The 27,050-nt window shown below is 36.0% G+C and overlaps 2 protein-coding genes and 1 non-coding gene across 3 annotated transcripts in view; 1 reads left to right on the forward strand and 2 right to left on the reverse strand.

The window, feature by feature from the left end:
* Positions 1-23,045, reverse strand: part of pola1 (polymerase (DNA directed), alpha 1) — a 64,122-nt gene extending 41,077 nt beyond the window's left edge. The window contains exons 1-26 of the mRNA XM_073830499.1: positions 22,909-23,045; positions 21,709-21,833; positions 21,134-21,230; positions 20,977-21,057; positions 20,760-20,875; positions 18,942-19,004; positions 18,710-18,811; positions 18,348-18,495; positions 18,103-18,253; positions 17,812-17,987; positions 16,402-16,514; positions 16,204-16,317; positions 16,051-16,125; positions 15,799-15,937; positions 15,534-15,688; positions 15,294-15,378; positions 14,456-14,517; positions 14,265-14,354; positions 14,052-14,168; positions 13,490-13,665; positions 13,254-13,383; positions 11,967-12,086; positions 11,772-11,868; positions 11,562-11,686; positions 11,340-11,486; positions 11,059-11,181 (exon numbers count right to left, since the gene is read on the reverse strand). Of these exons, the coding sequence (XP_073686600.1) occupies positions 11,059-11,181; positions 11,340-11,486; positions 11,562-11,686; positions 11,772-11,868; positions 11,967-12,086; positions 13,254-13,383; positions 13,490-13,665; positions 14,052-14,168; positions 14,265-14,354; positions 14,456-14,517; positions 15,294-15,378; positions 15,534-15,688; positions 15,799-15,937; positions 16,051-16,125; positions 16,204-16,317; positions 16,402-16,514; positions 17,812-17,987; positions 18,103-18,253; positions 18,348-18,495; positions 18,710-18,811; positions 18,942-19,004; positions 20,760-20,875; positions 20,977-21,057; positions 21,134-21,230; positions 21,709-21,833; positions 22,909-22,957 (2,976 nt within the window). The 5' untranslated portion in view covers positions 22,958-23,045. The remainder of the gene's footprint in view (positions 1-11,058; positions 11,182-11,339; positions 11,487-11,561; positions 11,687-11,771; positions 11,869-11,966; positions 12,087-13,253; positions 13,384-13,489; positions 13,666-14,051; positions 14,169-14,264; positions 14,355-14,455; positions 14,518-15,293; positions 15,379-15,533; positions 15,689-15,798; positions 15,938-16,050; positions 16,126-16,203; positions 16,318-16,401; positions 16,515-17,811; positions 17,988-18,102; positions 18,254-18,347; positions 18,496-18,709; positions 18,812-18,941; positions 19,005-20,759; positions 20,876-20,976; positions 21,058-21,133; positions 21,231-21,708; positions 21,834-22,908) is intronic.
* An 824-nt stretch (positions 23,046-23,869) lies between these two features.
* trnar-ucu (transfer RNA arginine (anticodon UCU)) lies at positions 23,870-23,959 on the reverse strand. Its single transcript is given in 2 exon segments — positions 23,870-23,905; positions 23,923-23,959. It is a non-coding gene; the product is annotated as a tRNA-Arg (tRNA).
* A 273-nt stretch (positions 23,960-24,232) lies between these two features.
* On the forward strand, positions 24,233-25,547 carry rrs1 (ribosome biogenesis regulator 1 homolog). The gene has a single exon (XM_073831132.1). The coding sequence runs from the start codon at positions 24,233-24,235 to the stop codon at positions 25,265-25,267; it is 1,035 nt and encodes a 344-aa protein (XP_073687233.1). The 3' UTR covers positions 25,268-25,547.
* The last annotated feature ends 1,503 nt before the right edge of the window (positions 25,548-27,050 follow it).

The raw sequence follows: 27,050 nt of genomic DNA on the forward strand, positions 1-27,050 counted from the left end.
TGTGTGACTTTGTTTCTTCAGTAGAACACAAACAAAGATTTTTTAACTCAAACCGTTGCAGTCTGTCAGTCATATAATGGCAGTCAATAGGACCCACGGTCAAAAAAAAAAAAAAAAACTCATACACAGACAAAACCAAATTAAACCCCGAAGCTTGCGACGATACACTGAGGTCTTAACACACAAAACAATCAGTCCGTGCAAGAAACTGAACAGCATTTAGGGTCGCAATGGGGTGGAAAATTTCTGGTAAATTTCCGGAAACTTTTCAAAAAAATCCAGGAAGATTCTAAAAAATCCTGGAAAGTTTCCAAAAATGTTATCTGGGACATTTTTGCAACCCTAACAGCCTTTATATAATTTTTTACCTCTGATCCACTGCAATGTCCAACTGTCCTGAGTGTTTATAATAGCTGGCGTGCAACAAAGAGCAGGCTCAAAAAAAAAAAAAAAGATAAAATAAAAGGATATAAATACCATTCAGTTTTCAGTTTTTTTTACTCTCAAAGCCATGGCTTCCATTGACTGCCATTATATGACTGACAGACTGCAACGGTTTGAGATAAAAGTCTTTGTTTGTGTTCTACTAAAGAAACAAAGTCACCTACATCTTGGATGTCCTGGGGGCAAGCAGATAAACATTAAATTTTCATTTTTGGGTGAACTATCCCTTTAAAGTTTTCTAAAGATTCCAAAATCACCAAGCAACATTGCATATTTTCCTCAAATTTTTTTCTTAACAATAATTGCTATATTATTAATTACAATATAGATACTTTCATCTTTGTTACTAAAAATAAGAATAAAGATGCAAATTAACAGTAGTTTAAATCAAGAGCAGTGAGCGCTTCCATCTTTTCTTTTAATGTTTAACATTGAGACAGATCTATATTATATATTAAGATCTACTGTAATGCATGGATCTAATACAATGTTATGTTCATGTTCATGTAAGACATAACCGATTATGTTTGTGTAAATCTCGTCAAGACTTCATAATAATGTACTTTCAAGGGAAATCTCGTGCACTCAGAAAGCTGCGTCTTATACCCGCGCTTTAAAAATGTTAGTCAGCGAAATTAATATTCACAAACCTGGAATGCTGTACTTTGCAACAATAGACGTACAACTTCAAAGTTGTTCAGAAGTGAGCAGAGAAAATAGAAACATGCAAATAAGGATCATTCTAGATGTTTATTTACTATTTGGAGCACTGGGATCACAAAAAGAGGGCTTAATAAACCTCAAATTCAATCAAACCTGACATATTTCACTTCTTCTGCCTGTAGCTCAAAATTAGACTGTGTGCATTCCGACTTATTTTGCCAGCACGGGTCACAAATAGTACTGACCCCAAAAGTTTGAATGACAGGGTGTTTGTTTTTAATGTGCCAGCAAAGATGCAAAGTAAAAGCTTATTTCTTTACGGCCAAATTTTTTTTTGGTCCCCACGAAATTTAGCTCATTACATTTAATTTACACCACAAGCTCACCAATGAGCACGAACGTCACATTCATTTTTAGCCATGCCGCTGTCCCTGAATAGCAATGCAGAAAACACAAAACACACAGACAGCTCTAACTCTTCTGTAAATGTTTGACATTCTGTACTTTTGTCCAGCAGGCCAACAGTGCCCCATTTAGCCTTTTCTCAGCTCCCTGTCTGACTGCGGGCAGAAGTGACAAAAGTGGACTGTAATTACAAGGCTCAGTGAATTAGCGGCTGTGACGGAGCAAAAGCCGCCCGTTAGAAAGACGCAAAAGGGGACCAGACCCTCTCTATCACAAGCCTGGGGACACATCTGGAGCGTGACATGACAAAGAGTCAGAGGAGGGTCATTATAGATCCTACCATCAGATCACTAATGCCTCTGTCACACACACATCTGAGAAAAAACGCCTGACTAATTGTTCTTCCTTGACGCATCAGTAAACACTTTATTTTTTTCACTTACTTGCTTCTGTAATGTTACTAATGAACTGCATTTGTTCTTCATTTAAATGCAATAATGCAAAGCCAAAGACAACATTAGATTAATAAATAAGAAATCATATTAAAACCTACTTTCTATTACCCAATTACATGCTGATGGATTAAATTAAATCTTAACCTATTTAATATTCAATTTCAATCACTTTAGGGAAGTCATTCCAAATGCATATTACTTCAAATTGACTCCAATAATAACTTAATGGAGGGCAATACCAAGCAGTGCATCCTAAAGTTAAAATGGTGTTAAAATACCACCCATGAACTGAAGCAACTGGCTCAGATCGCACTGACTGACAGGACAGGAGCGCTTGGCCCCCTGTCTACCCATAAGGCCCTCATCTTTTTTGCCCCAATCGACAGGTCTGTCATTAACACGTTCATTTATCTCTTCCCAACCATTTCAAGCGGGCGGCGGAATGGTTATAGAGAAAAAAAAAAAAACTCTACGAAAAGTCTACGGCTGCTCTCGTAAACAGTTCATTCCTCCTGCCCCGTGGTGCCATTTGCTCGCCGGGGGCATCTGGCCTTCTGATGGCTTCGGTGCACATCATAGCAGGCATTTTAAGCCCTGGAGCGGTACAGAAACCTTGTAAAAGAAAGTATCTGGTGACGATTGTTTTGAAAAGCGTCCTGCTGAAAAGCATTTTGAGGATGACAGTCCTCTGACTGAAATAGCAACAGCCACACTGCACTGTCAGGGTGAAATACGTCCGCTGTCATCTCTCTATCCTCTGCCCAGAGGATCTAAAACACACTCAGCACACACACACAGAGGCAGATTTAAACCACAGTGGGACGCTCAAAAATGAATTGCCCTCGTATCATGCAAACACATTTTTTAGGTAGTGGCCGCATAACAAAGTCATCTCCCTGACAATGTGCAAAATCATTATCTAAAGCAAACGCACAAAGACAACAGAACAATGACAGTCATTTATAAAGACACATTTATGCAACACAGGTGCGCATAGGCCTTGTGGAAGCAAACAGGGCAGATCACGTGGGCCCTGAGCTCTAAGGGGTAAAATATCGCTGCAAATCCTCTCTCTGATTTAATACGACCGCCTGAAATCACTTCAGCGGGCAGCCTGGCATTTAGTGCTGGAGGTAAAAATATCCCACTAAAAAGAGCACAGCGTCCCCTTTCCAAACCCCAACATAATACCTCTGATCAATATTTCCCAACAAAATTTATTAGATCTTGTTTCTGAATTATGAGCTTGAGCTGACATACAGTTACACACTGATGCACTATTTTCTCATACGGCACAAATAACCCGACACGGGCTACGAGACCTTTATTTCGGTAGGGGCCAGTGTGAGAACATTTTGGGCTGGTTGACAGCAGGGTTATTATAACAAACTAAAAGCTAACTGAAATAAAATATTTAATTAAATTAAACTATAACCATGAATTAAACTTAAAGGGATAGTTCACCCAAAAATGAAATTTCTATCATTAATTACTCACCCTCATGTTGTTACAAATTCGTAAGAACTTTGTTAATCTTCGTAACACAATTTAAGATCTTTTAATTTAATACGAGGGCTTTCTGACCCTGCCCAACCTTAATTTTATGAAGGTACGAGAATACTTTTTGCGTGAAGCAAAAATAACTTAATTCAATAATTTTTTCTCTTCCGTGTCTCTGTTGCACGTTCACAAGACTACCACGATGCATTCAACAAGAAACGGTTAAATAACGGTTGAATTTTTGTAGCTTCATAAAATTAAGGTTCAATTACTAACGTCAAATCAACTATTTCAATGATATCCTTACTACCGTTCTGGGCCTTGAATGTGTCACTTGTATTGCTGTCTATGCAGGATCAGAAAGCTCTCGGGTTAAATCAAAAATATTTACCGGCCAGAATTTAAGAATTTATAATTTGAGAATTTATCATTTTTATATAAAAATATTTATAAAAATATTACACTATTGCAGTGTTAATTTCATTGATGAATAATTAGCAATTTTTTCGCCAACATTTTTTTCACCAACAAAAACAAGACTATGATGAACAAACTAGTTTTGAATGAAAAAACTATGACAAAAATCTAGACAGTTTCGTCAACTAATAAAACTATGAAAATGTCGTGCTGCATGGTTACAAGGTTAAATGCGTATATGAACTGTATGATTGCCTATTAATCTATTCAGCTAACAAACACTTGCTGCACGTCTCATAAAAAGTTTCAAAATTTCAATATCTGGGAGTTAGAGAAGAGCAGACATACAGATAAATTTGACGATGCAAAAGAGAAATCAAATTCAGTTTTGACGAATATTCATGTAAACGCGGTCAATTACGTTTTATGTGAATGTAAACATTTGGGAGAATATCGGACATGTATCAGTACATTGCATCCATGCATTCGGTTTTAAAGGGACAGCAGCCTAATTTATTTGCTTTTGTCCGAGACATTGATGTTAATCAAGCAACAAAAGAAAGACAGAAATCATTCACTAGTCTTGACTGAATCCCTTAAGTAGCCCTAAGAAAGATTAATCTAAATTTATTTATATTATATTATTAATTTTAATATAAAGGCATGTTGTGTCACCGCAGTTAAATCAGTGTATATCATGATAAAAACTTAATATGAAAGCTATATGAGTTTGGAAATTTTAGAGAAATGCTTAATAAATGCATTACACTGTAAATAAACCCATTAGATTTTAGCCGACTAAATTCACTGTTGATTTAATAAACTAAAATCTTGATATTGATATTTAGTCAACTAAAACTAGACTGAAACAATTCAGATGACCATTTTAGTCAAAGGCCATGACTAAAACTAAATCAATTTGCTGTCATAATTAACACTGCACTATTGTCTAAGTAAATTAAAAATAAAACACTAATCTACCATAACAATCATTGCCATTATTATTATTATCATCATCATTTTCCCCCTAAAAAGGCATTTTGGGGGGCACAAAATAAGGGATGATGGATGTAGCTATTATGTTTATTCTAATTGAGTACCAACAAGCGGTTCAGCTTTATTCCCACAGGAGGCTGCGGTGCAACTCAACACTGTGGTCTACAGTTTACTGAACTACATCATTGGAAAATTGAGTGACACCTCAACACATGCAGGGCAACATGATTCTTCCCACCTATTCATTAACAACAGTAAAACCAGAATCTCTGAGAAATATGACTATTACGTTAGAGCTAAACTAAAGCTAAATGTGGAAACAGGCAGCAAACGTACATCATTAAATCAAACACAACATTAAAAGAGTCTGCAGAAGGCATTAGTTAAGAATAACACCTCACTCACGATGCAGGCCTAAATTAAAAGGTGCAAAGCTCTTGAAGGAACTTGTGTGAGGAACGCGAAGCTACACGAGGCCGGCTGCATCTCGCGCCCAAATCCAAAAATATGCTTTGGGCCCTGTGACTATTTGTTAAGTCCAGTGATATCAGGAGCAAATCCCCTACCAAAAGACCACAGGGTCAAACGGTGCGTGCAACAATGCCTACAACGGGGGAGGAGGGCACTTACATCTTATTCTGGGAAGGTTAAAAATGACCGTTGTGATTCGGACAACTGGACGTGTCGTCTGAGAGAGCAGCAAGGAAACAATGTTTACCCAGATGACACCTAACTCACCCGACAGCCGCTTGAGATCTGAAGAATTGGTGGCACATGGCATCCTTGACAGCATAATACGTTTTGTTTTACCTTTCTAAACTCGTCTAAACTAGGTAAAGAGGAGTCCGGCGCTTGGCAGCAAGGCGGGGTGAGAGGTCAGACTGACTAACGTTCCAGAACCATCAGCAGTCCGTAGCGACAGAAGTTGTAAACATCACTCGATTAACCCCAGACCCAAACCCCCTCCCCAGCTCCACAGCTGAAGCTCCGCTTTTCACACTGGCCGCCGCACAAAGAGCTGAAAATAAAATTTAGGCACATCAATCAGGACGGACCCCTCAGCATGAAACCCTAAACGCCTATTCCATGGCATGCATTTCATACCAGGGGAGTACAGGGTTCGCACCAGAACAAATGTTTCCCTGGAAAGGTCAAGGGCCACAGAACGTCACTTCACAAGCGCTAGTAAAGGCTAAACACACACGGCTCTTACTAACAGGCCCACAGGGGGATTTCCCCAAATTATCATGCAGCAAAATGAGCTAAACCACAGCGGCTTAAACTAGTTTTAATAAACTCCACACTGGATTCAAAACAAATCAGTCAAGGCTTGTATGACTTAATACAACATAAATGATCTGTCTTACTAAAAACATGTAGTAGAAAACCCATTAAAGATGTATGTTATTTAAAAAAAAATCAACATAGTTTTATACATATTTTGAACTATGGGGGGGGGGGCGCCATTATTTCAATGACATCAATTAGTTGCACTCCGTGAGCTATTGGTGATACCTGTTGCTATTTTTAACCACAACACAAGTCGGAAAATAAAATACTGATATGATGACCACAGCTACTGAAAAAGCTTACAGGTGGTGATGGATATAAGCGTAAGCTTAAACCAAATTCTGTTCCATTGATCCACAAGGAGTTTAAACTCCCTCAAAATCGAGTGAAATCAACGCTGAGAAACTCCTTTAGTGGCTGCGGCGTCATGACAAGGGTTGGCATGTTTACATCCTGCCAGGATGGCATTTAGCCTTTCTTGTCTCTGCTGTTTGTAAGCTCTTTTAGTAGTTGTGGTCTACTAAAAGCCTAAGAGGAATCAGGGCTAGACAAAGACGCAGGTCTTAGGGAGGTTTTATTCGTCCACAGGCATCTTCCCATTCTTTTCTCCTCTTCTTATCACTAGGAAAGCAGTGAAAATTCGCATCGCTTGTCTTGCTGCTCTTTGACTGAAAATTACAACCAAAAGCCACACAATGTGGCATTGCATCAGTATTTTATATTCAGAGTTGTGTAGTCGGAACTGTGTTGGGGTAAAAATAGGAAGTAGCTCAACTAGTGCAACCATTTGACAATTAAAACAATTTTTTGCCTAGAATCACCTGTCACATGTGCTCACCAGGTTTCGTGAAGTTTTGAGTTTTCCTTTCAGCTTTATAGGATTTTAGGTAAATTTGGACAGGCCCCTCTCCTAAACAACCCTTACATACAAATATTGTATGTGCGAAAAATTGCGCGACATACATTTACATCCTTGAAAAATGCTTTCAAATGCTGATTTCTTTCAAATTTCTCTCAGACCTTTGGGGCCATGAGTTGAACAGGCCCACAGAGTTTCGTTCCGAACGGTTTTCGTTAACCTTGTGTAACCAATGCTCAAATATCGTCGGCCAATAGTGGCCATGTTTTTTGAGATACGCAAATGTCCTTATAGACACTTGTGGCACTTTGGACTAAGGCCGTGCACACCAATGTTCATGATAAAAGAAGAAATGGTTGCACAGTTATAGCCATGTTTATGTTTTTTCCCCCTATTAGCACCAAGCTGTCAAGCTCCACAATTTGTTTTGTGTGACTTCAGATTGAGCTCTTATATAAGTGTTCAGAGCTTGGCGAAGATCTCATTCCATTTAGGAGTTACAGGCATTTTACTAAAAGTGGCCCTGCCCCTTTTGAATGTTTTGGCATCCCCAAAAAATCTAGGACTAGTTTGCAAAAGTAGGCTTTTCAAAAAAGGCAAAATACCTGAACCTTTTGAGGCTCACGATCAAATCTAAGGCGTGAGCTAAGGATTCCAACAACATAAGACACTTGAGGTTGTGACTAACGGTTTAGGAGTTGAGCGATTTTCGAACCCTGCTTTAAGAAACCGACCCTATTACTTCACTCAAAGCAACCAGCATATAAAGCTCAAAACCTTTTCCCTTGCAGCACCTCTAGACTTCCACCAACTTTACAACACCTGCTGGCTGAATTTACACCCCTATGGCAGGTTAGCACTAAGCTAGCTTCTCAGAAAGCATTAGTTAACTCTATTAAAAGCAGAGCGCCTGTAATTCTTATCCCAAACAATGATGGTGCAGACAGCAGGCCATCCATCAGAAGACGAAGCCAGCGCACCATCTGACTGACAGGATTTAGTGTTTGACGATCATAAAACCCAATTGTCAAATTAGACAACGGTTACGATCCACGTTCTGCGTGTCTGGCACCGAGGGTAGACGCAAAAAGAAAATTGCCTCTTTGACTTCTTGCCCTCTTAAAAGTTTGAAACGGACTGAATCGCTCAGACGCTGGTGCAAAACAGCCGTCATCTCCATCACGGCTCTGAGAACCTGCATATTTCAACAAGCTGAGAATCACAGAGGGGCTTGTCCAGATCCCCTTACCGTAGGCCAATCAGGAAAGACGAGAAGCTCCGGAGGGCATCCGAACGCGGGCCAAATCAAGCATCTTTATCGCCATGGAAAAAATGACATCCGTAATACCAAAGCCTATCGCTAACACGGTTCTCAACAGATAAAGAAGCCACTCAATCAAAATATAAACGGCAACTGAATACACAAGCGTTCAAATCACGCCACTAATGTCAGGGTCAATGTAAAGAAAGTATTTGAGAGTATTTATTGCTACCGTCCCACTTCTATTTCCCATTGATCTCGACCAAAACATCCAAGCGTACAGTTTGGCATCATGCTGGTTGACAGTGAAGAATATGTATCACAATAAGACTAATCAAAGTAATTAAGGTTGTTGAGTCAAGCTGGGCTCGCAGAAATGAAGAATCGCGTATTAATATTGGCAAACTCCAGTGAAGTGGTTTAAACACTGCGGAACTGCATTTTCAAATGTAAAAATCAAGTTTCAAGCTTTCCTTTTTCCCCCCTCATTGAATTTATTGGTTCTTTTGGTAGCTCTTCTTGTAACAAACGAGGCTGTAAAAACCTGTGTGTTGAATGCTGGGGCTAATGCAAAGAGATTGTAATTATTGACCCCCCCCCCCACATTTCAAACAATGCCCCACACCGCCCAGCAGCACTGTGGAAGAAGGGAGAGGGGTATGAGCATGAATATGTCGTCGTTTGTATTGCTACACCCCAGTGGGCTTTCAAAGTCTGGTCTCATTAAAGTCAAGAGCAGGTAGCCGGCAATCATGCCAAGGAGGTGGCATAAAAGGAACAAGAGATCAAGTCAAATTGGTTAAAGCACAAAAGAGAACAGAGGCTCATGAGGAGGTGAGTGAAATCCGAGCCAGAAGCCTGAGGAGCAGCTCACATGGATATGCCTTTATGGATGGGTTTAGACTGCCCTCTACTGGATGGGGAGGGGACTTGTCGTTAATGAATGGCAAGATATGGAATAAAAGGTTTAGGTATGTACTTTATGTAAATCTGTATCTGTAAATATAAGATTTTTTTTTTTTCAATTTAAACTAAGTTAACACTGCATAATGATTTTACATCTCCTTTTATGACCTTATATTGAAACGAACAAGTCATACTTCAGCATTGTTATTGTTAACTAAAACTCAAATTATTACAAATCCAATTAAAATAAGGCTGAAATGACAAATTAGAAATGTTGCTTAGGCAACTAACTAAAATAAAAGTTGAAGTACTAAAATTATTAAACTAAAATATAAATTAAAACTAAATAGAAATATTACAAAAAAGACAAGCACATTTTAAACCCACAATTAGTCAAACTTAAATAGTAAAATTAAAATGACTAAATCTAAGGATAAATATAAAAGTTTAAAACTAAACAGACAAAAAAACAAAACAAAAGCACAACAAGGACTAAAACTTAAATACTAAAATTACCTTAAAACTACTAAATTTTTCAACAAAAACCGAATACATTAAATAAAATTGAGTTTAGGTACTAAAATTACTAGAACAAAAATTAATATTATATTTAGACAAATTAGAAATGTTGCTTCTGCAGCTAAATGAAATTGAGTTGAAGTACTAAAATGAGTAAAAAAAAAAAATAAATAAAAAAAAAAAAAGCCAAAAAAATATATATACATAAAAAAAAATTACTAAAATTTAAACATTAAAATTAGCTTAAAATTGTTGCTACATTAAAAAAAAAAAACTAATTTACCTGAACACATGAAAAAAACTGAGATAAAGTAGAGTTAAAGTACTAAAATTACTAAAATTAAAATAATTAGATTTAGACAAATTAGAAATGTTGCTTAGCAACTAACTGAAATAAAATTGATTAAGGTCCTAAAATTAATTAAACTACAACATAAAAAAGCTAAATGGAAATAATCAAAAAATACAAAAGCACAACAAAATTACTAAAACCTAAATACTAAAATTAACTTAAAATGATAAATTCTGCCAAAAAAATTTTTTTTAAACTGAATGAAATAAAATTAAGGACTAAAATTACTAAAACTAAATAAAAAAATTAAACTATATAGAAATGTTAAAAAAGAGACAAAAGCACAACAAAATTATTCAAACTTAAAATACTAAAATGGCTACATTTTCTAAAAAAAAAAAAAAAAAAAAACTAAGTACTAAAATTAAGTGTTATATTTAGACAAATTAGAAATGTTGCATCAGGCAACTAACTGAAATAAAATTGAGTTGAAGTACTAAAATGACTAAAACTAAAATATCCTTAATTAACAGAACCCGAATACATAAAATTAAATGTTTATTCAAAATATTAATAAATACTGTAGTATATAATGGTATATAAATATTTGTAAAATAACATTGCAGCAGAACAGCTACAAGACACAAAAAGTGCTCAAAGTTAACAAACAACAAAAAACAGCCAGTAACAAGATTTAAAAAGCACCTTCTCCCTTTTTTAAATGTTTAAAAAAAAGATAAGAGATATGGATGTTTTGCTGCTTTTAGTCTTAAAAAATATCTACTTTAAAGTCATTTGTATAATGGTATAATCAAAATGCAGACAAAAATTGCTTTTAAAAATGCATGCATTTGCAATTTACAATCTCATACAGGAATATGAACCCAGAAAAAAACTAAAAACACAAGTTTTCTGTAAAGTAAATGATATAAGATATTTAAATAGAAAGAAGTGAGGGAAAGGCCAAGTTCATTATGTTCCCTTTCAACAGAGTAGATCTAAACAGAATCTGGCATACACATTAAATATAGCATTGCGTACTGTTACATACCTCTCTTCCTTTATGAGTGACCAATGCAGCCAAAGGCTTGGCGTAAAAGCGACTGAATGAAAAGCCAAGGCATCCGTACATGCTGTTAGCAGTCAGCTTCAGGGCCTTCTGCCTAATATCATACTATGGGAGAAGATTCATCAATGCTTGCATGCATACAGTTTTTTCTTTAGAGTTTTAAAACAAAAATATGATACTGGCAGAGACAGAACAAAAAACGCCAAACAGACAATGTTATCAATACAGAAAGGCATTGAAGTCTTGCCTGAGATTGTACTTACTTGCAAGTAGACATCGGGATTGAGGTCCGCTTGCTTCATTAGCTGCTTGACCTGTCGTCGACGCTCCACCAGTTTTCGAATTTCCTTGGGAAGAATGCCCATCTCCAGACTCTGATCTGGCAGCTCGGGAATCTCATCTTCATCCTCCTGCAATCATGAAAGAGTTTAATGCAAGCTCAAAATACATAAACATACCCACGCAGGTAAAACCAACCAACGCACCTCAGATTTCTTCTGCGCGTTGGTCGCTCCTCTCTCAACGGTAGTAAAGCAGATGTTGAATTCCTGGATGATGGAGGGGTACAAACTGTTGAAGTCCAACAGGAGAATGAACTTATCATAGAAACCTGATGGAAGAAGATAAAAATAGATGATTTGGGAGGTGCAAACATAAATCCAAGCAATGATATGCACAAAGACACTGTGACTCACCAACTTTTGGGTCCAGCACCAGACCTCCAGCATATGCTGCCTTCTTCCTTGTTTTGGTAGACTTGCCCTTCCCTGAGTCAATATCCTCATCCTCAGCCTGAGAACAGAATTAAAATAAGAAAAAATTCAGGTAAATTATCAGTTAAGGTTAAAATGGTGTGATAGCAGCAATAACAAACGGTGGGGGGGTGATACCAGATCTTGCTGTGGCTTCTTGAAGAACTGTTTGTCTGGAACAATGAAGTTCTTCTCATGGAAAGCATGGAGCAGTAGGTATTCATTTCTCTCAGAGCGCCCTCCCATCAGAGTACGAGACTGTGAGAGAACAAGCATTAAAAGAGAAATGCAGAACTAGAAATAAATAGAAATTATGTTTTTCAAAGTTTCTTATGCTCAACAAGGCTGCATTTGTTTGCTCCAAAATCCAGAAAAACAAAAAACAGTAATATAGTGAAACATTTTTTTTAATGTAAAAAGCTGTTTTCTATGTAAATATATTTTAAAATGGAATTTACTCCCGTGATGCAAAGCTGAATTTTAAGCATCATTACTCCAGGCTTCAGTTTCACTTGATCCTTCAGAAATCATTCTAATATGCGGATTTATTATCAATGTTGGAAACAGTTGTGCTGCTTAATATTTAGTTGGAACCGATGATACTTCTTTCCGGATTCTTTAATAAATAAATTATAAAGAAAAGCATTTATTTAAAATAGAAATCTTTTGTAACAATATAAACTACCATTTAAAAGGTTGTGGTTAGTTATTTTTTATTCGTTTTTTGAAAGAAATGAATACTTCTATTCACCAAGGATGTGTTAAATTTATAAAAAGTGATAGCAAAAACCTATATGTGCCCCGGACCACAAAACCAGTCTTAAGTAGGACGGGTATGTTTGTAGCAAAAGCCAAAAACACTGTATGGGTCAAAATGATCAATTTTTCTTTTATGCCAAAAATCATTAGGATATTAAGTAAAGATTTTATACTGCAAATATAGCAACACCTTAAAAAGCCGATTTTCTCAATATTTCGATTTTTTTTTTTTCACCCTCAGATTCCAGATTTGCAAAAAGTTGTATCTCTGCCACATATTGTCCTATCCTATCAAACCATAAATCAATGGAAAGCTTATTTATATAAGGGTATAAAATTACTCTTATGACTCTTCTTTTTGGTCCGGGGTCAAATATTGTTAGAAAATATTTCCATTTTGAATAAACGCTGTTCTTTTTAACTTTTCAAAAGTATTCAAAGAATTCTGGAAATAGTATCATAAAATATATTAAAATGGAAACACATATTTCACAATAGTATTGTTTTTTTCTGTATTTTGGACCAAGTAATATAGCCTTAACAAGCCTCGTCCCAAACTTTTGAACGGCCATGCATATATAATATTCATGCGTTTTATACTAATTGTAATAAACGAGGCAAGCTAGAATGTGGTTTGCATGGGTGTAGTTTGCCATTAAATCTTACCATGACGTTACCGGCGATGTTAGTGATCTGCAGTGCCAGTGGCAGCACATTCAGCTCACACATGATTTGAAGAATCAGCTTGGCATCCATCCATGTGAGCTCCAAAAGATAGAGTAAGTGTGGGGAATCACTATTAAGAGAAAGAAAGATATGGAAAAATTATAACACTCCCGCAATAAAAGGGAACATTCTGGCTGAAGATCTGAAGCAAAGACTCAAGAGCGATGGTACCCAACCTGTAGAAGTTCCTGATGTTCTCTGATGGCACCACCACCCTCTCTGTTTTTAGGATCTGGGCAGCCAGTTCAGTTAGGTGATAACTCTTACAGCGGATCAGCTCTTTGGCAGAGATCTCAACATCACAAACCAAGCGTCCACAAGTGGCACTCTTCTCAGCAAACCCACTGCGACCCTGAAATACAAAAAAAAGGCACAAATGGAATAAAACATGATATAATTATAATATTATATATGAGACTGTAAATAAGCTTTCCATTGATGTATGGTTTGTTAGGATAGGACATTATTTGGCCGAGATACAACTATTTGAAAATCTGAAATCTGAGGGTGCAAAAAAAAAAAAGTTGTCCAAAGGAAGTTCTTAGCAATGCATATTACCAAATTAAAAATTAAGTTGATACATTCACTGTAGGAACTTTACAAAATATTTTCATGGAACATGATCTTTACTTAATATCCTAATGATTTTTGACATAAAAGAAAAAATCTATCATTTTGACCCATACAATGCATTTTTAGCTATTGCTACAAAGATAGTCCTCATAGATGCTTTCTTACCCCCAGTTTGGGCATGTTGGCTCTTCTTAGACGGCCGATCTTTGACCAGTGAGGCACTTTGCACATATTTATTCTCTGCAGGAGCACTTCAAGGTCAAATCCAAAGATGTCATGTCCCTACAGCATCAAAAGAAAGATGTGGTCAAATTAGAAATAAAATACATTACCAACACAAAAGGTGGAGCTCAGGTGAATGCACGCATTTGAACTCACAACTAAGACGTCTGGATCGATCTTGTGCATCTTGGCCAAGAAGAAGCCTAGAAGTGCACGTTCTGTTCCAGCGATCTCCACTATACCGTTCTAAATCAAACAGACAAAAACGGCAGGTTTGTGAAAATGTATTATCTCAATCATAAATATAAAACAAAGCAAGTGTCATCTGATAGATAAGAATAAAATACCTTTTTCTTAACCGCATCTTTAAAGTCATATGGAAAGATACAGTCGTTGGGCTTGCTCACCACTGCAACAGAAAATAATTAGTTACATAAAGCTAAAAAAAAAAAAGCTGTGATATTAATAAAAAAGATTCAGTTTTAATTCAACTTAATGCATTTTAAAAAAAAAAAACTGCTGAATATTATTGCATTCCAGGTCAGTCAATTTTGATTTTATTAGTCATAATTTCTCAAGTTATTTTCTTTTTTACTTCTTTAGTAAGGTATTACTATACTTTTTTTTAAGAGAAATACTTTAAAAATTTTAAACTACACATGAAGTTTAGCAAAACCTGTGCAATACTAGAAATAACTACCAATGTGAGAAATTTCATTTTAATATATTATTATATGAAATTTATAAGAATGATCAAAAACTAAATTAAATCTAGATATTCTTTTTCTAAAAAATAAAAAATGATATATACTTATATAATTATTAAATGTTACTTAGGAATATTTTCAAACAAAATATATTAATTTTACTTGCATAAACTCTCACTTTTTTTTGATGAAAATATGATAAATTTTTATACAATAGATAAAAACTATTTGGTCTTTTGTCACCCCTTAGAACTGTAGTTAATTTGATGAAGTTTATTTATCAAGTCATGTACATTTGTTGTCTGTTTATGTGCTTGCATACTCATGTTTATCAAGAAAATTCAGTCCTAAAAGTTGGTGTGAGAGTGAAAAAGGTCAAGTGTATCGCATGAGATCACTCGTAGATATATGAAATAAGCAATCCCATCTAATTCAAAATTAAACTGAACGGGCTATAAGGGTTAAAACAAGAACTCACCACAGAAATGGGTCTGAAAAGGAGGCCGTGGCGGAGCTTTGTCCAGAGGAAATTTATGATGAATGAGGGCAGCGAGGGAAACAATCTGCTCACGGTGACACACAAGCAGAGAAAGTGTCAATAAATTCCTTTAAAGCCATACTGCAGCAATGATTTATTGGGCAACGCTTTAATAATCAGTCAACAGAAACCTGCACACAGATCAGAGAGATCAAACTTGAATGAAAAATTAGATTTTACCTCATTCTGGTGGGTCTTTGGGTTCTGTACAGTCTTGAGGCTTATTGACATGACAACCAAGGGAGGAGGTGGCAGGTCTTTAACTACAGAAATCAGGTCAATCTTCTGTGCAACAGCTTCCACCTTAGACCAGCTAATAGGCTGATTGCTCAACTCTATAGAGGACACAATGAGACTGGTTAAGCTATCTGGACAAATATCAAGTTTTGTCTAGCGCAGAGTTGTTGCAATGGCATTTTATATTTTCAAAGAAAAAAAGACTCACGAGGGGTCTTCACATCAAGCCAGCAAGGCCCCCGGATCTTCCTGTTAAGGAGGAAGTGTTCCAAACTGGTGGTGTTGGTTCCAAACACATGGGAAAATGTAGAGCCCTTCAGCTCAGATGACAAAGGAGGAAGTTCAGCCTACAGAAACAACACACACATAAAAAAAAAAAAATGCCTCAGACTCCAAGATTCCATGAAGTTTCTATAAAACGGACATGTTTTGGGTGTATAAGTGAGATATGTCTACTAACAGAGTATTTGACTTCAAGGTACTCGCACTGTGAGGGGATATCTGGGATCTCAAAGGCGTAGTTCTTTGTCACTGGCTGTGAGAACAGGAGAAGAGGATTTTATAACTTTTCATAAAGGCACAGAAAGCAGAAATGATGGGTAGTAGCAATTACCTTGGACTTAAATTTCATGATTTTGAACTTCTCAGACAGACTGTTGAACTCCTGATACACATCCATCATACCTACAGGACTGTCTGTCTGCTCGCCAGTTGCCAGATTCACTTTCTAAAATCACAACAACATAATTAAACCAAAATGAATCAAAGATGCATGTTTTCTATATGCACATCGACTAAAAGGTGGTCTTACATGTTCCCTGGGAAGGAGATACATTGTCCTCTCAATGTTTCTTACAGCAACACAACAGCTGACATGTGCTTTAGCGGACTTAATCCAGACTTTTCCAAACAGGTAGACCACACCTGCAGAAGAAAACACAAATACACTGTACAACACCACTTTTATGGTTATCAAATCATAGCAGTTATTTAGGAATAAAGGAGGAAAACTTTAAAATTGGGCATTTGAAGTTTAAGCATTTTATTTGATTATATACAGTTGAGGTCAAAAGTTTGCATCCCCCTTTCAGAATCTGCAAAATGTTAATTTTACCTAAATAAGAGGGATCATACAAAATGCATGTTATTGTTCATTTAGTACTGACCTGAATATTTAAAATTACCCAGTTCAAAAGTTTACATCCCCTTAAATCTTAATACTGTGTTGTTACCTTAATGATCCACAGTTGTTGGTTTTTTGTTGTTTAGTGATAGTTGTTCATGAGTCCCTTGTTTGTCCTGAACAGTTAAACTGCCTGCTGTTCTTTAGAAAAATCCTTCAGATTCTACAAATTCTTTGATTTGAGATCCATCTTTTCACACCAAGGACAACTGAGGGACTCATATGCATCTATTACAGAAGGCACAAATGCTCACTGATGCTTCAGAAGGAAAAACCATGCATTAAGAGCTAGGTAAATGAAGATCAGGGTAAATGTAACTTATTTTGTCTTCTGGGAAACATGCAAGTATCTCCTGTAGCCTCTGAAGGGCAGTACTAAATGAAAAAATATGATATTTAGGCAAAATGTACACATCTCCAATCTGTTCTTAATGCATGATTTTTCCTTCTGGAGCATCTGTGAGCGTTTGAACCTTCTGTTATAGTTGCATATGAGTCCCTCAGTTGTCCTCAGTGTGAAAAGATGGATCTCAAAATCATACAGTCATTGTTGGATAGGGTTCAAATAAACAAAATGCTGAAAAACCAAAGTTGCTGTGGGACCTAATGGATTTTTCTGAAAAACAGCGGGCAGTTTAACTGTTCAGGACAAACAAGGGACTCATGAACAACTATCACAAAACAACAACAACAAAAAACACAGCTGTGGATCATTCAGGCAACAACACAGTTTTAAGAATCAAGTGAATGTAAACTTTTGAACGGGGCCATTTTATTAAATTTAACTATTATTATCTCTTGTGGACTATATGTAATAATATGGACTACATGTAATAATACTATATGTATTCAGGTCAGTACTAAATAAACAATAACATGTATTTTGTATGATCTCTTTTATTTAGGTAAAATCATTAACATTTTGCAGAAACTTTTGACCTCAACTGTGACTATGAATTACAGGTCACAGAAAAGAGCTAAATGCATGCATGCAATGCATGCACATGTATTATAAATGATAATGTAGGAGATGCTCACCAGGTTGGTTGTACTGGTCTTCAAAAGCATCCAACCAGTAGAAGCGGAACACCATATCTCCATCAGGTCCCTCCACCAATGGGAGTTGGCTGGAGTCCACCTGTACTTCCACGGGAGTCTCTAAGGGTTCTCCCTCCTCCATCTTCCCCCAGCCCATGCCACCACCCAGTCCAGATCTGAGATGCGCAAATTAGATGTTATGGCAAAAAACATCCTTCTCTGTAGGAGGATCGTCACACTAGGTCAAACATAGACTATTCTTAATTCAATGCCTATGTGTTGTAGACATACATTAACATCTCATCCTGTGGCTCAATCTTGGGCTCCACTTTAACTGTGGATGTGGTCTCAAGCTCTGCCTTCACTTCCACTGGCTCCTCCTCAATGTTGTCTGCCTCCATAGGCTCATCAAAGTCCATCTCATCAAACTCAATCGCCTCTTCTAAATGCAAGTTTAAATTACAATTAAAAGCAATACTTTTTTTAAGAAATTGCACCACAAGTCTACAGGAAGGAAGGAAGGAGGGCAACTATACCTTCAGGCTCCTCCATCTTGGGCTTCTTTATCTGTGCAGGAGCTGGTTTACTAGACTGAACATGAGCAGAAGACCTGGGTGAAGGCTCAGCTGGAGGAACCCGCGTCACCACAGGTCTGGGCTTTGACACTTGGACTTCAGGTGACTCCTGAGAGATGGGAAGGGTTTTAACAGAGGCAGTTTTTTAGAATACGAATCAAAGTTTAACTTGTGTAACTTTCTATGTACACTTTGTTTTATTATTTTTTTATTCTCACCATTCTGTCACTTTAGGTCACTGTAATGCATACTTGTTGAATAAAAATGTTTATTTCATCTTAAAAAATCCATGTATTTTCAAACACTGAAAAAAGGACACTTACCTTTGGCACCTGTGGTTTGACTGAAAATGGATTCATAGGGGACCCCAGTGTTTTCTTCTTCTTCAAAGTAATGATTGGTGGTGGAGTGAGCAAAACTGGCTTCTGTGAAACATTCAAATGATCATAAGGTCATAAATCTGTAATGACTGACATACTGTAGTACAAACACATGATAGAAATCATCTACAGGATGCCAGTTTTTGATTTGATACAACATTTCATAAACATTTACCTCGGAGTGCAGGTCCTGCAAAATATCTCCCAGCAGATCGTCTTGAGACAAATCCACATGTTTCTGTAATGCAAAAATGGACGAAGACAATTCTGTTATACCTTTCTGACCTTCATTACAGATGCAAAATAATATCAGAGCTTTCTTTTATCTTTGAAATACCCCTTACATATTTCGATGCTGGTTCATTTAATCAATCTTTGAATTAATCATTTACATAAATCAGGGTTCCTGCAGATTTGAACAAGTGAAATTTAAGACTTTTTAAGACCTTTTTAATACCACCTTATATGAAATTTAAGACCTAAACCTGTAATGGAAATAGATATTATATTACATGCATACATGTAATATTTAATGTGTTTAATGTAAAAAGTAAACAAAATTTCATGGCTGTCATAAATTAAATTTATTACTATGATATACAGTGAACTTTTCATATCAGCAGATACTATTCCACACAAACTATCCCCATAAAAGTACCACTAGAAATATCTGATGTAAAAAACTTTTACTTTCGAAATGTATGCATTACCTTTGAAATTTATTTTATGAATTTATCAATAAATTCTAAATCGCTGTTAGCAGTGAGATCACATAATTTACACTGCAAAATTAAAAGTGAGATTAATGTTTTAAATACATTTATTGATTTATAAATATATACATTAGAAATGTTGGGTGTGGAGGCATTCTTTTAAACACACTAAACTACCAGCAGGTGGCGGTAAGTCACTTCATGAGCGAGTTATTTCAACTGATTGGATCAAAACGCTGAATCATAGCAGAACGTTGCTAGGAGAATGCTTCTGCTAATGTTGCATATTGTCTAATATGTAAGTAACTACTTGACTAACGACTTTTTTATTGAGCTAAAATTAATGTAACATTTGTAATTGTGAGAATTTTCAGCAAAAAGCTCACTTGGTATATTACTGAACTATATCATGTTATAAATAAACTATACATTTTAAATTTTTACCTCAGTGTGTTTCTTTAGAGTGCTGTTACATTCATTTGTTTTAAAGTATGTCACAAATAGACCAGAAATACACTATCCATTATCAATTTCTGTTTACGTTGAATGTATTAAAATGGGAATCTTTCTTGCCTTTCGATGCTTCGCTAGTTGTTTTTGTCACTTCAGTTTTAATCAGGCGGTTTGTTCGGTCGGGCAAGTAAAAAAAAAAACATTTTAAAAGTATCTCGAAGGCTGGCGGTCAGCTAGCTCGACCTATATTTATTATTATTATTGATAACATTATATACAGAAAAAGGTAGTTTGACCTGTATTCTGCTACTGCGATTCTGTCTGAAGACCCAGTAACTTCCACAGAGGGAGAAAAAAAATCTACAGATGTTAGCAACTGGCCTTAGCCAAGCCCTATATTCAGTTTTTTCAAGCCAAGTATCGCTAAACTTGCACTTCCCCATAGCTAAAAAGTGAAATCCATTTGACTTCTGCGGTACAATCCGAGAGAGACTCGCGCCATTAACAGAAAGCTGATTGGCTATTGCATGTTGGTCTCATTTGTAGTTTAAATACAGCAAATTATATTTGGAATAGTGAAATAAAGAACTACAACACCACGGAAACAACAAAAAGAGAATTTAAATGAGCATTAGAGGTAGCGTTACATGGACATCGGAAAAATAAGACCTGTGTAAAATTATTTAAGACCTATAACAGCGAATTTAAGACTTTTTAAGGCCTAAAACTTTGATTTTTAAATTTAAGACTTTTAAAGACTTTTTAAGACCCCGCGGGAACCCTGTAAATGCAAGTTGTATGCAGAAGTATTAAACTGTGACTCTTACCTCAACAGGTTTCTTAACATTGCTATTCATGAACATGCTTTTAATGCTGTTAGGTTTACTGACAGACACTTTCTTCACATTCTTTTTCAAATCCCCTCCCTTTCCACCTTGTTTACCTGTTTACAGTCAAAGAAAGAGAGAGAGAAAATAACTGGTGAAGACCATTCAGGCAACAATGCTTAATATCGCATACTAATAGAAAATACAAAGAACGTACTTTTAGGGTCCTTCGCCAATGCATCATCATCCAAATCTTCATCAAAGATTTCTCTGCCATCTTCCACATACCCTGTCCCATCTGACAAAGACAACATACATTCAGCTGGCACTCATTTAAACACAGAGGTCAGTAGAAGTATGAAAACTTGACTAACCGTCATCAATGATCCAATCATCATCCTGTCTCTCCCGCACCATTTTCGAGTACTGCTCTTCATCCACCTCCTCATAGACGCTAGTGAACTCCTCCACCTGATCACAACACAATGTCAAAACACTGAAACAGCACAGAAGACATGTACACTAACAATCAAAGATTTTTAATGTTTATATTTTTTAGTAAGTCTCTTCTGCACACCAAGCCTGCATCTATTTGATCCAAAGTACAACAAAAACAGTCAAATTTTGAAATAATTTTACTTTTTAAAATAACTTTTCTATTTGAATATATTTTAAAATGTAATTTATTCCTTTGATCAAAGATACATTTTTAACATCATTACTCCAGTCTTCAGTGTCACATGTTAATAATGCTAAAAAAATAAGCTTTGAAATCACAGAAATAAATTACATTCTAAAATATACATAATTAGAAAACTGTTATTTTAAATAGTACTGTTTTTGCTGTGCTTTCGATCAAATAAATGCAGGCTTGCTGGATTTATTGCTTTTTTTAATTCTTACAGTTCAAAAACATCGAGAATACACAAAAAGCTGGCACACAACTCACCTCATATTTAACCTTCTCTCCCTTCTTGGCTCGTTTAAGTTGCTCTAAAGCCGACTTGCGCCCCACTTTCTCCTTTTTCTCCCGCCTGGAACGTGAAGAGGCAATGCCACATGTGTCGGACGCATCTATGGGACAAAGAAATGTGGTTTAGTAAAATCAAAATGCAACAAGCTTAAACGTACTATTTAGAAAACTGTAAAATGACAAGTCAAGAGTGACACATAAAATTAAAACGGATTATAAAGATAATAAACTAATAACAGTTAGAACTGTGAATAATTAGTTTATTGGTACATATGTGACCCTGAACCACAAAGCCACAATTTTTCTTTTAAACCAAATATCATTAGGATATTAAGTAAATATCAAGTTACATGAAGATACCTTGTAATTTTCCTACTGTAAACGTATCAAAACTTAATTTTTGATTAGTAATATGCATTACTAAAGTAACTTTAAATGCAATTTTTTCAATACATTTTTTTTTGCACCCTCAGATTGCAGATTTTCAAATAGTTGTATCTCGGCCACATATTGTCATATTCTAACAAACCATACATCAATGGAAAGCTTATTTCAGCTTTTTTTTTTTTTAATTGACCCCTATGACTGGTTTTGTGGTCCAGGGTCACATATACAAATATATTTCTAAAAATAAGACTATTTGTGCAGATTTCATATATAACCAACACAATAAACCTGCGATTCTACTGTTATTATTATAACAATGACTTAGAAGGCCAAATGTTCATATTCTTATTAAACATACATATAATAAAATTGTTAATCCAAATGTTAAAAGATTATGTAGGTCTTTACAAGGCAGTCTATTACAAACCGGAAGTAGTTACAAATCAATCATTTAAATGGGTAAATATGCGTCAACTAGAAAAGAGTAACGTTTATAAAGTGAAACATTCTGTCAATGTCATTGACACTTCATGTTCAATTTACATTCATTCATTCACGCATACAAGACTAAAGCATCAAAATTACTCGACAAAAACATATCACATATTCACGTATTTGCATGAACGCATATTTCAGCAATTGGTGCAGGTATATCCGTTCATTATATTTCATATTAACGTTATATTAGCACTGTCAACACAGACATCCAATAAGCTGCCTGTCTGAATGAAATGTAAGTTACTAATATTCCGTAAGCTAATAAACACCAAGCTCGTTAAACACGCTCACCACAATCTCCGCCGTCCATGTCTTTATCAGAATTCGACACAGGAGCCATTAATATAAATTAACGCCTGGTATAAGGTAAAATTTCAGCCTTTTTCAGAAGCGCCGAGCCAAAACAACAGATTCCGCGCCAAAGTGCCTTCCCGGGGAAACTCGAGCGGCGGATATGACGACATCAGCAGCCGTCCAATCTGAACCAGTTCAATGATCCGAGTGGTTTAGAGACAAACCTGATTCAGTTTGTTTTTATACCACATATTATTTTAAGGTTTAAAACTTTTTTTTACCAGTTATTACAGGTAGAGATAATTTTATTTGTGTAACGGTAAAAAGAATTCTGTTTTTCTATTAGAATTTGTTATTTAATAAAATTTATATTTTGCATGCAGTAGCCAGAAACAACAGAACATATTTTATTTGATTATTTTCTTCGGCACAAAGTGGCATCTAAAGCACCTGACTAACATAACCAATATAACACACGAATTAAACAAGAACTGTTTAACACACGACAGTAAAAGAATGCTAAATATGAACTAAGTGACATTAAACAATACTAAATAATAACAAACACCATGAAACTATTTTACATTCGTTTGCGTTTAATAATAACATTTTTACAATATATGTTTGCTGTTAATCTGTATAAATGTAAACATATTTGTCGATTTATTACCTCTGTGTATGTTTTGGCCTTCAAAAAACGTTAAATAAACCTAACATGTTCGCATAGAAGTGATAAATATGAATATAAATATTATATTTATAGTATATATAAATTATATTATTACACATGTTGAAAAAAACGCTCCATAGCTTTAAAACAAATATGTTCAGTTCGTCTATATAAGATTCACACATTCACGAAGTGAATCACTGAACCGTGTTTGGTTGAATCATATCCATAACACTCAAGGTAACTTCTGGCATGTAGCCACTTTTATCGATTTTGAAAACAAAAGCTCGACTCTGGTGGGACTCGAACCCACAACCTTTGAATGACCTCACTCATCAATCTAGAAGTCCAATGCGCTATCCATTGCGCCACAGAGCCGATGGGACGTCCCGTAACTGTGTCGGTACTCCTTCCTAACCTCCGAAGTTTTAGTAGCCTACTTTATTTAATCATAATAGTACACAGACGATGGATATCAGATATTATTGTATTTCTAAAACTTTATGTGGAATAACACTTTACGTTTTTATTTGTTTAAATGTTTTCGTCTTTTCTCCTTCTCTAAATTCCAGGTCTTTTATTTTGAAAGTAAACTACTTCCGCTTGTAGTAGCACATGTGTGAAAAACCACGTTGTGTCATTAGAACCAAAATGGCTTCGTGCAGCATAGAAGACGTGCTCGCTAAAGCCGAAAGAGAAGAGGCTGAAAAGCTAAAAGGAATTACAGTAAACAAAGAGTTGGATCTCGAATTTGACCCGGGTCATTTGCTTGCTTTTGACAAGAACCAGATAGATAACCGGGATCTTAAAGGCATCAAACGGGAAGACTTTCTACGCTCCTTAGCAAGAGACAACACACAACTCCTCATCAACGAGATATGGAAACTTCCAACAGAAAGAGTTGAAGAAGTCATCGTCGCCAAGCTACCAGATCCAACCACTCTATTACCCAGACAAAAGCCTGCACCAAAACCAAAGCCTCCTACAAAATGGGAACAGTTTGCCAAGCTGAAAGGCATTCAGAAGAAGAAGAAGACCAACTTGGTCTGGGATGAAGTTCATAAGGAATGGAGGAGGCGATGGGGATACAAACGTGCCAAAGATGACACCAAGGAATGGTTGATAGAGGTCCCAGAGAATGCAGATCCCAATGAGAACCAGTTTGCTAAAAGGAATAAAGCCAAGAAAGAGCGAGTGGCCAAGAACGAGTACAACAGACTCAAAAACGTCGCCAGAGCTCAGAAGATCAAGGTGCCAGCCATGGGACTCGCACCCACCCCTCAGCAGTCCAAAGCAGAGCTGGCACAAGCTGTCAGTGTCGCCAAGATATCTACGGCCTCTGTTGGTAAATTCCAGGATAGCCTGCCCAAGGAGAAAAAGCTGAAAAACACTGGGAAAAAGAGAAAGTTCCAGCCTCTTATTGGTGACTTTAGTAGTGAGAAACAAAAACAGCTGGATATACTGAAAGTGATGGGCAGTAAGAAACCACGACTCGACGTGACCAAAGCTATGAATAAACAAATGAGGGAAGAGGATATGGAATCGAGGCAAAAGAACAAGAAAGGCTTCGGAAAGAAGGGACGGAGGGGAAACATGTCTGGGAAAGGAAAAGGAAAGGCTGGTGGAAAGGGAAAGGGTCCTAAAGGCAAAGGACGGAAACCTCCAATGAAGCAAGGAAAGCGCTAAAATCTACAGCAATGTGGACTACTTGTATATTGTAAAATTCAAAATATGTTGTATACATGAGTCGACTTGTCATGTTTCATCTACAGCCATAGCTTCGAGTGCCTTGGTGCTGGAGTTTGATTCTGTACAATGGATTTACAGTGTTTATAAAAAACATGGATGCAGTGCTGGACTGAAAATAATTGAACTCTGTTTTCAACATGAATGTTTGATTTAATATTGACACCTGTTATTCATATTAGTGATTTCACAATAAATTAAAATCATCTCTGAAATGTAATCTGTTCTTGATTGAATTTTTGTGCTGAACTTAGGTTATAGGTCATATTTAACCCAAAAATAAAACTACAAATTAAAAACACACTCTGAAATACAATGATAAGAATCATTCTGCTTGAATACAATATTTTTTAATAAGTTAAAAATGTTCAATTACATGCTCTACCACCATCTAACATTAACTACCTTTATGTATAAATGTTTTTTTTATTTTAGAATTTCATGAAATAAAATGAATGTTCTTTATAATAAGATATTTCACATAAAAGAGACATTTACATATAGTCCACAAAAGAAAATAATTTAATTTATAAAAAGTACACCGTTCAAAAGTTTACATACACTTGATTCTTAATAATGTGTTGTTACCTGAATTATCCACAGCTGTGTTTTTTTAGTGATAGTTGCTCATGAGTCCCTTGTTTGTCCTAAGCAGTTAAACTGCATGCTGTTCTTCAGAAAAATCCTTTAGGTCCCACAAATTATTTGGTTTTGTGTATTCGAACCCTTTCCAACAGTGACTGTATGATTGTGAGATCCATCTTTTCACACTGAGGACATCTAAGGAACACATGTGCAACTATTACAGGTTTAAACGCTCACTGATGCTCCAAAAGGAAAAACAATGCATTAAGAGCTGGGGGTTAAAACTTTTGAACAAAATGAATGTGTGTACATTTTTCTTATTTTGCCTGCATATCATTTTTTTTTTCATTGTGTACTGCTCTTTGAGCATTTGAACCTTCTGTCAGTGTGAAAAGATGGATCTCAAAATTGTACAGTCATTGTTGGAAAGAGTTCAAATACAAAAAAAAAAACATCGAATTTGTAGGACCTGAAGGTTTTTTCTGAAGAACCGGCTGTTGATCAGTCAACACAGTATTAAGAATCAAGTGTATGTAAACTTTTGAACAGGGTTATTTTTTAATAAATTCAACTATTATTTTCTTGTGTGGACTGTAAACGTCTTTTATGTCAAATATCTTAGTCAGGTCAGTACTAAATAAAAAAATAACATGCATTTTGATGCCTCTTATTTTGATCAAACAATTAACATTTTGCAGATTCTGCAAGATGTATGTAAACTTTTGACTTCAACTGTATGTTTGGATTTGTTGTCATTCTTGATAGATTATCAGGCAGCTACAAAATTCTTAGTCAAGTGTGTTGCTATAATAATATAGTCATTTAATGTGAATTAAATGACCTTAAATACTCTCAGCCATCCATCACGTGAGAAACAAGACGCCATATGTTTAAAATATTGATGCGTCTGCAGAGTTGGTGGCTCTTTCTAAACAAATTAATACCCAGTTCTTGAGTTGATGGATGGTGTTTGACCACAGACACTCATCTCAGATCAGCTGGGGGGCTTTGGGAGGGGAAGTGCCCATCTGTTGACTGCTGTCAGGCTCATAAAGCATCATTAGTCAAACAATCACGATACAAACACCCCACGCCAATGGGAAAAAAATATAGGGCACACTTAATGCCAAAATCAATT

Source organism: Garra rufa, chromosome 24, assembly GCF_049309525.1.
Source record: "Garra rufa chromosome 24, GarRuf1.0, whole genome shotgun sequence".
Taxonomy (NCBI): Eukaryota; Metazoa; Chordata; class Actinopteri; order Cypriniformes; family Cyprinidae; genus Garra; species Garra rufa.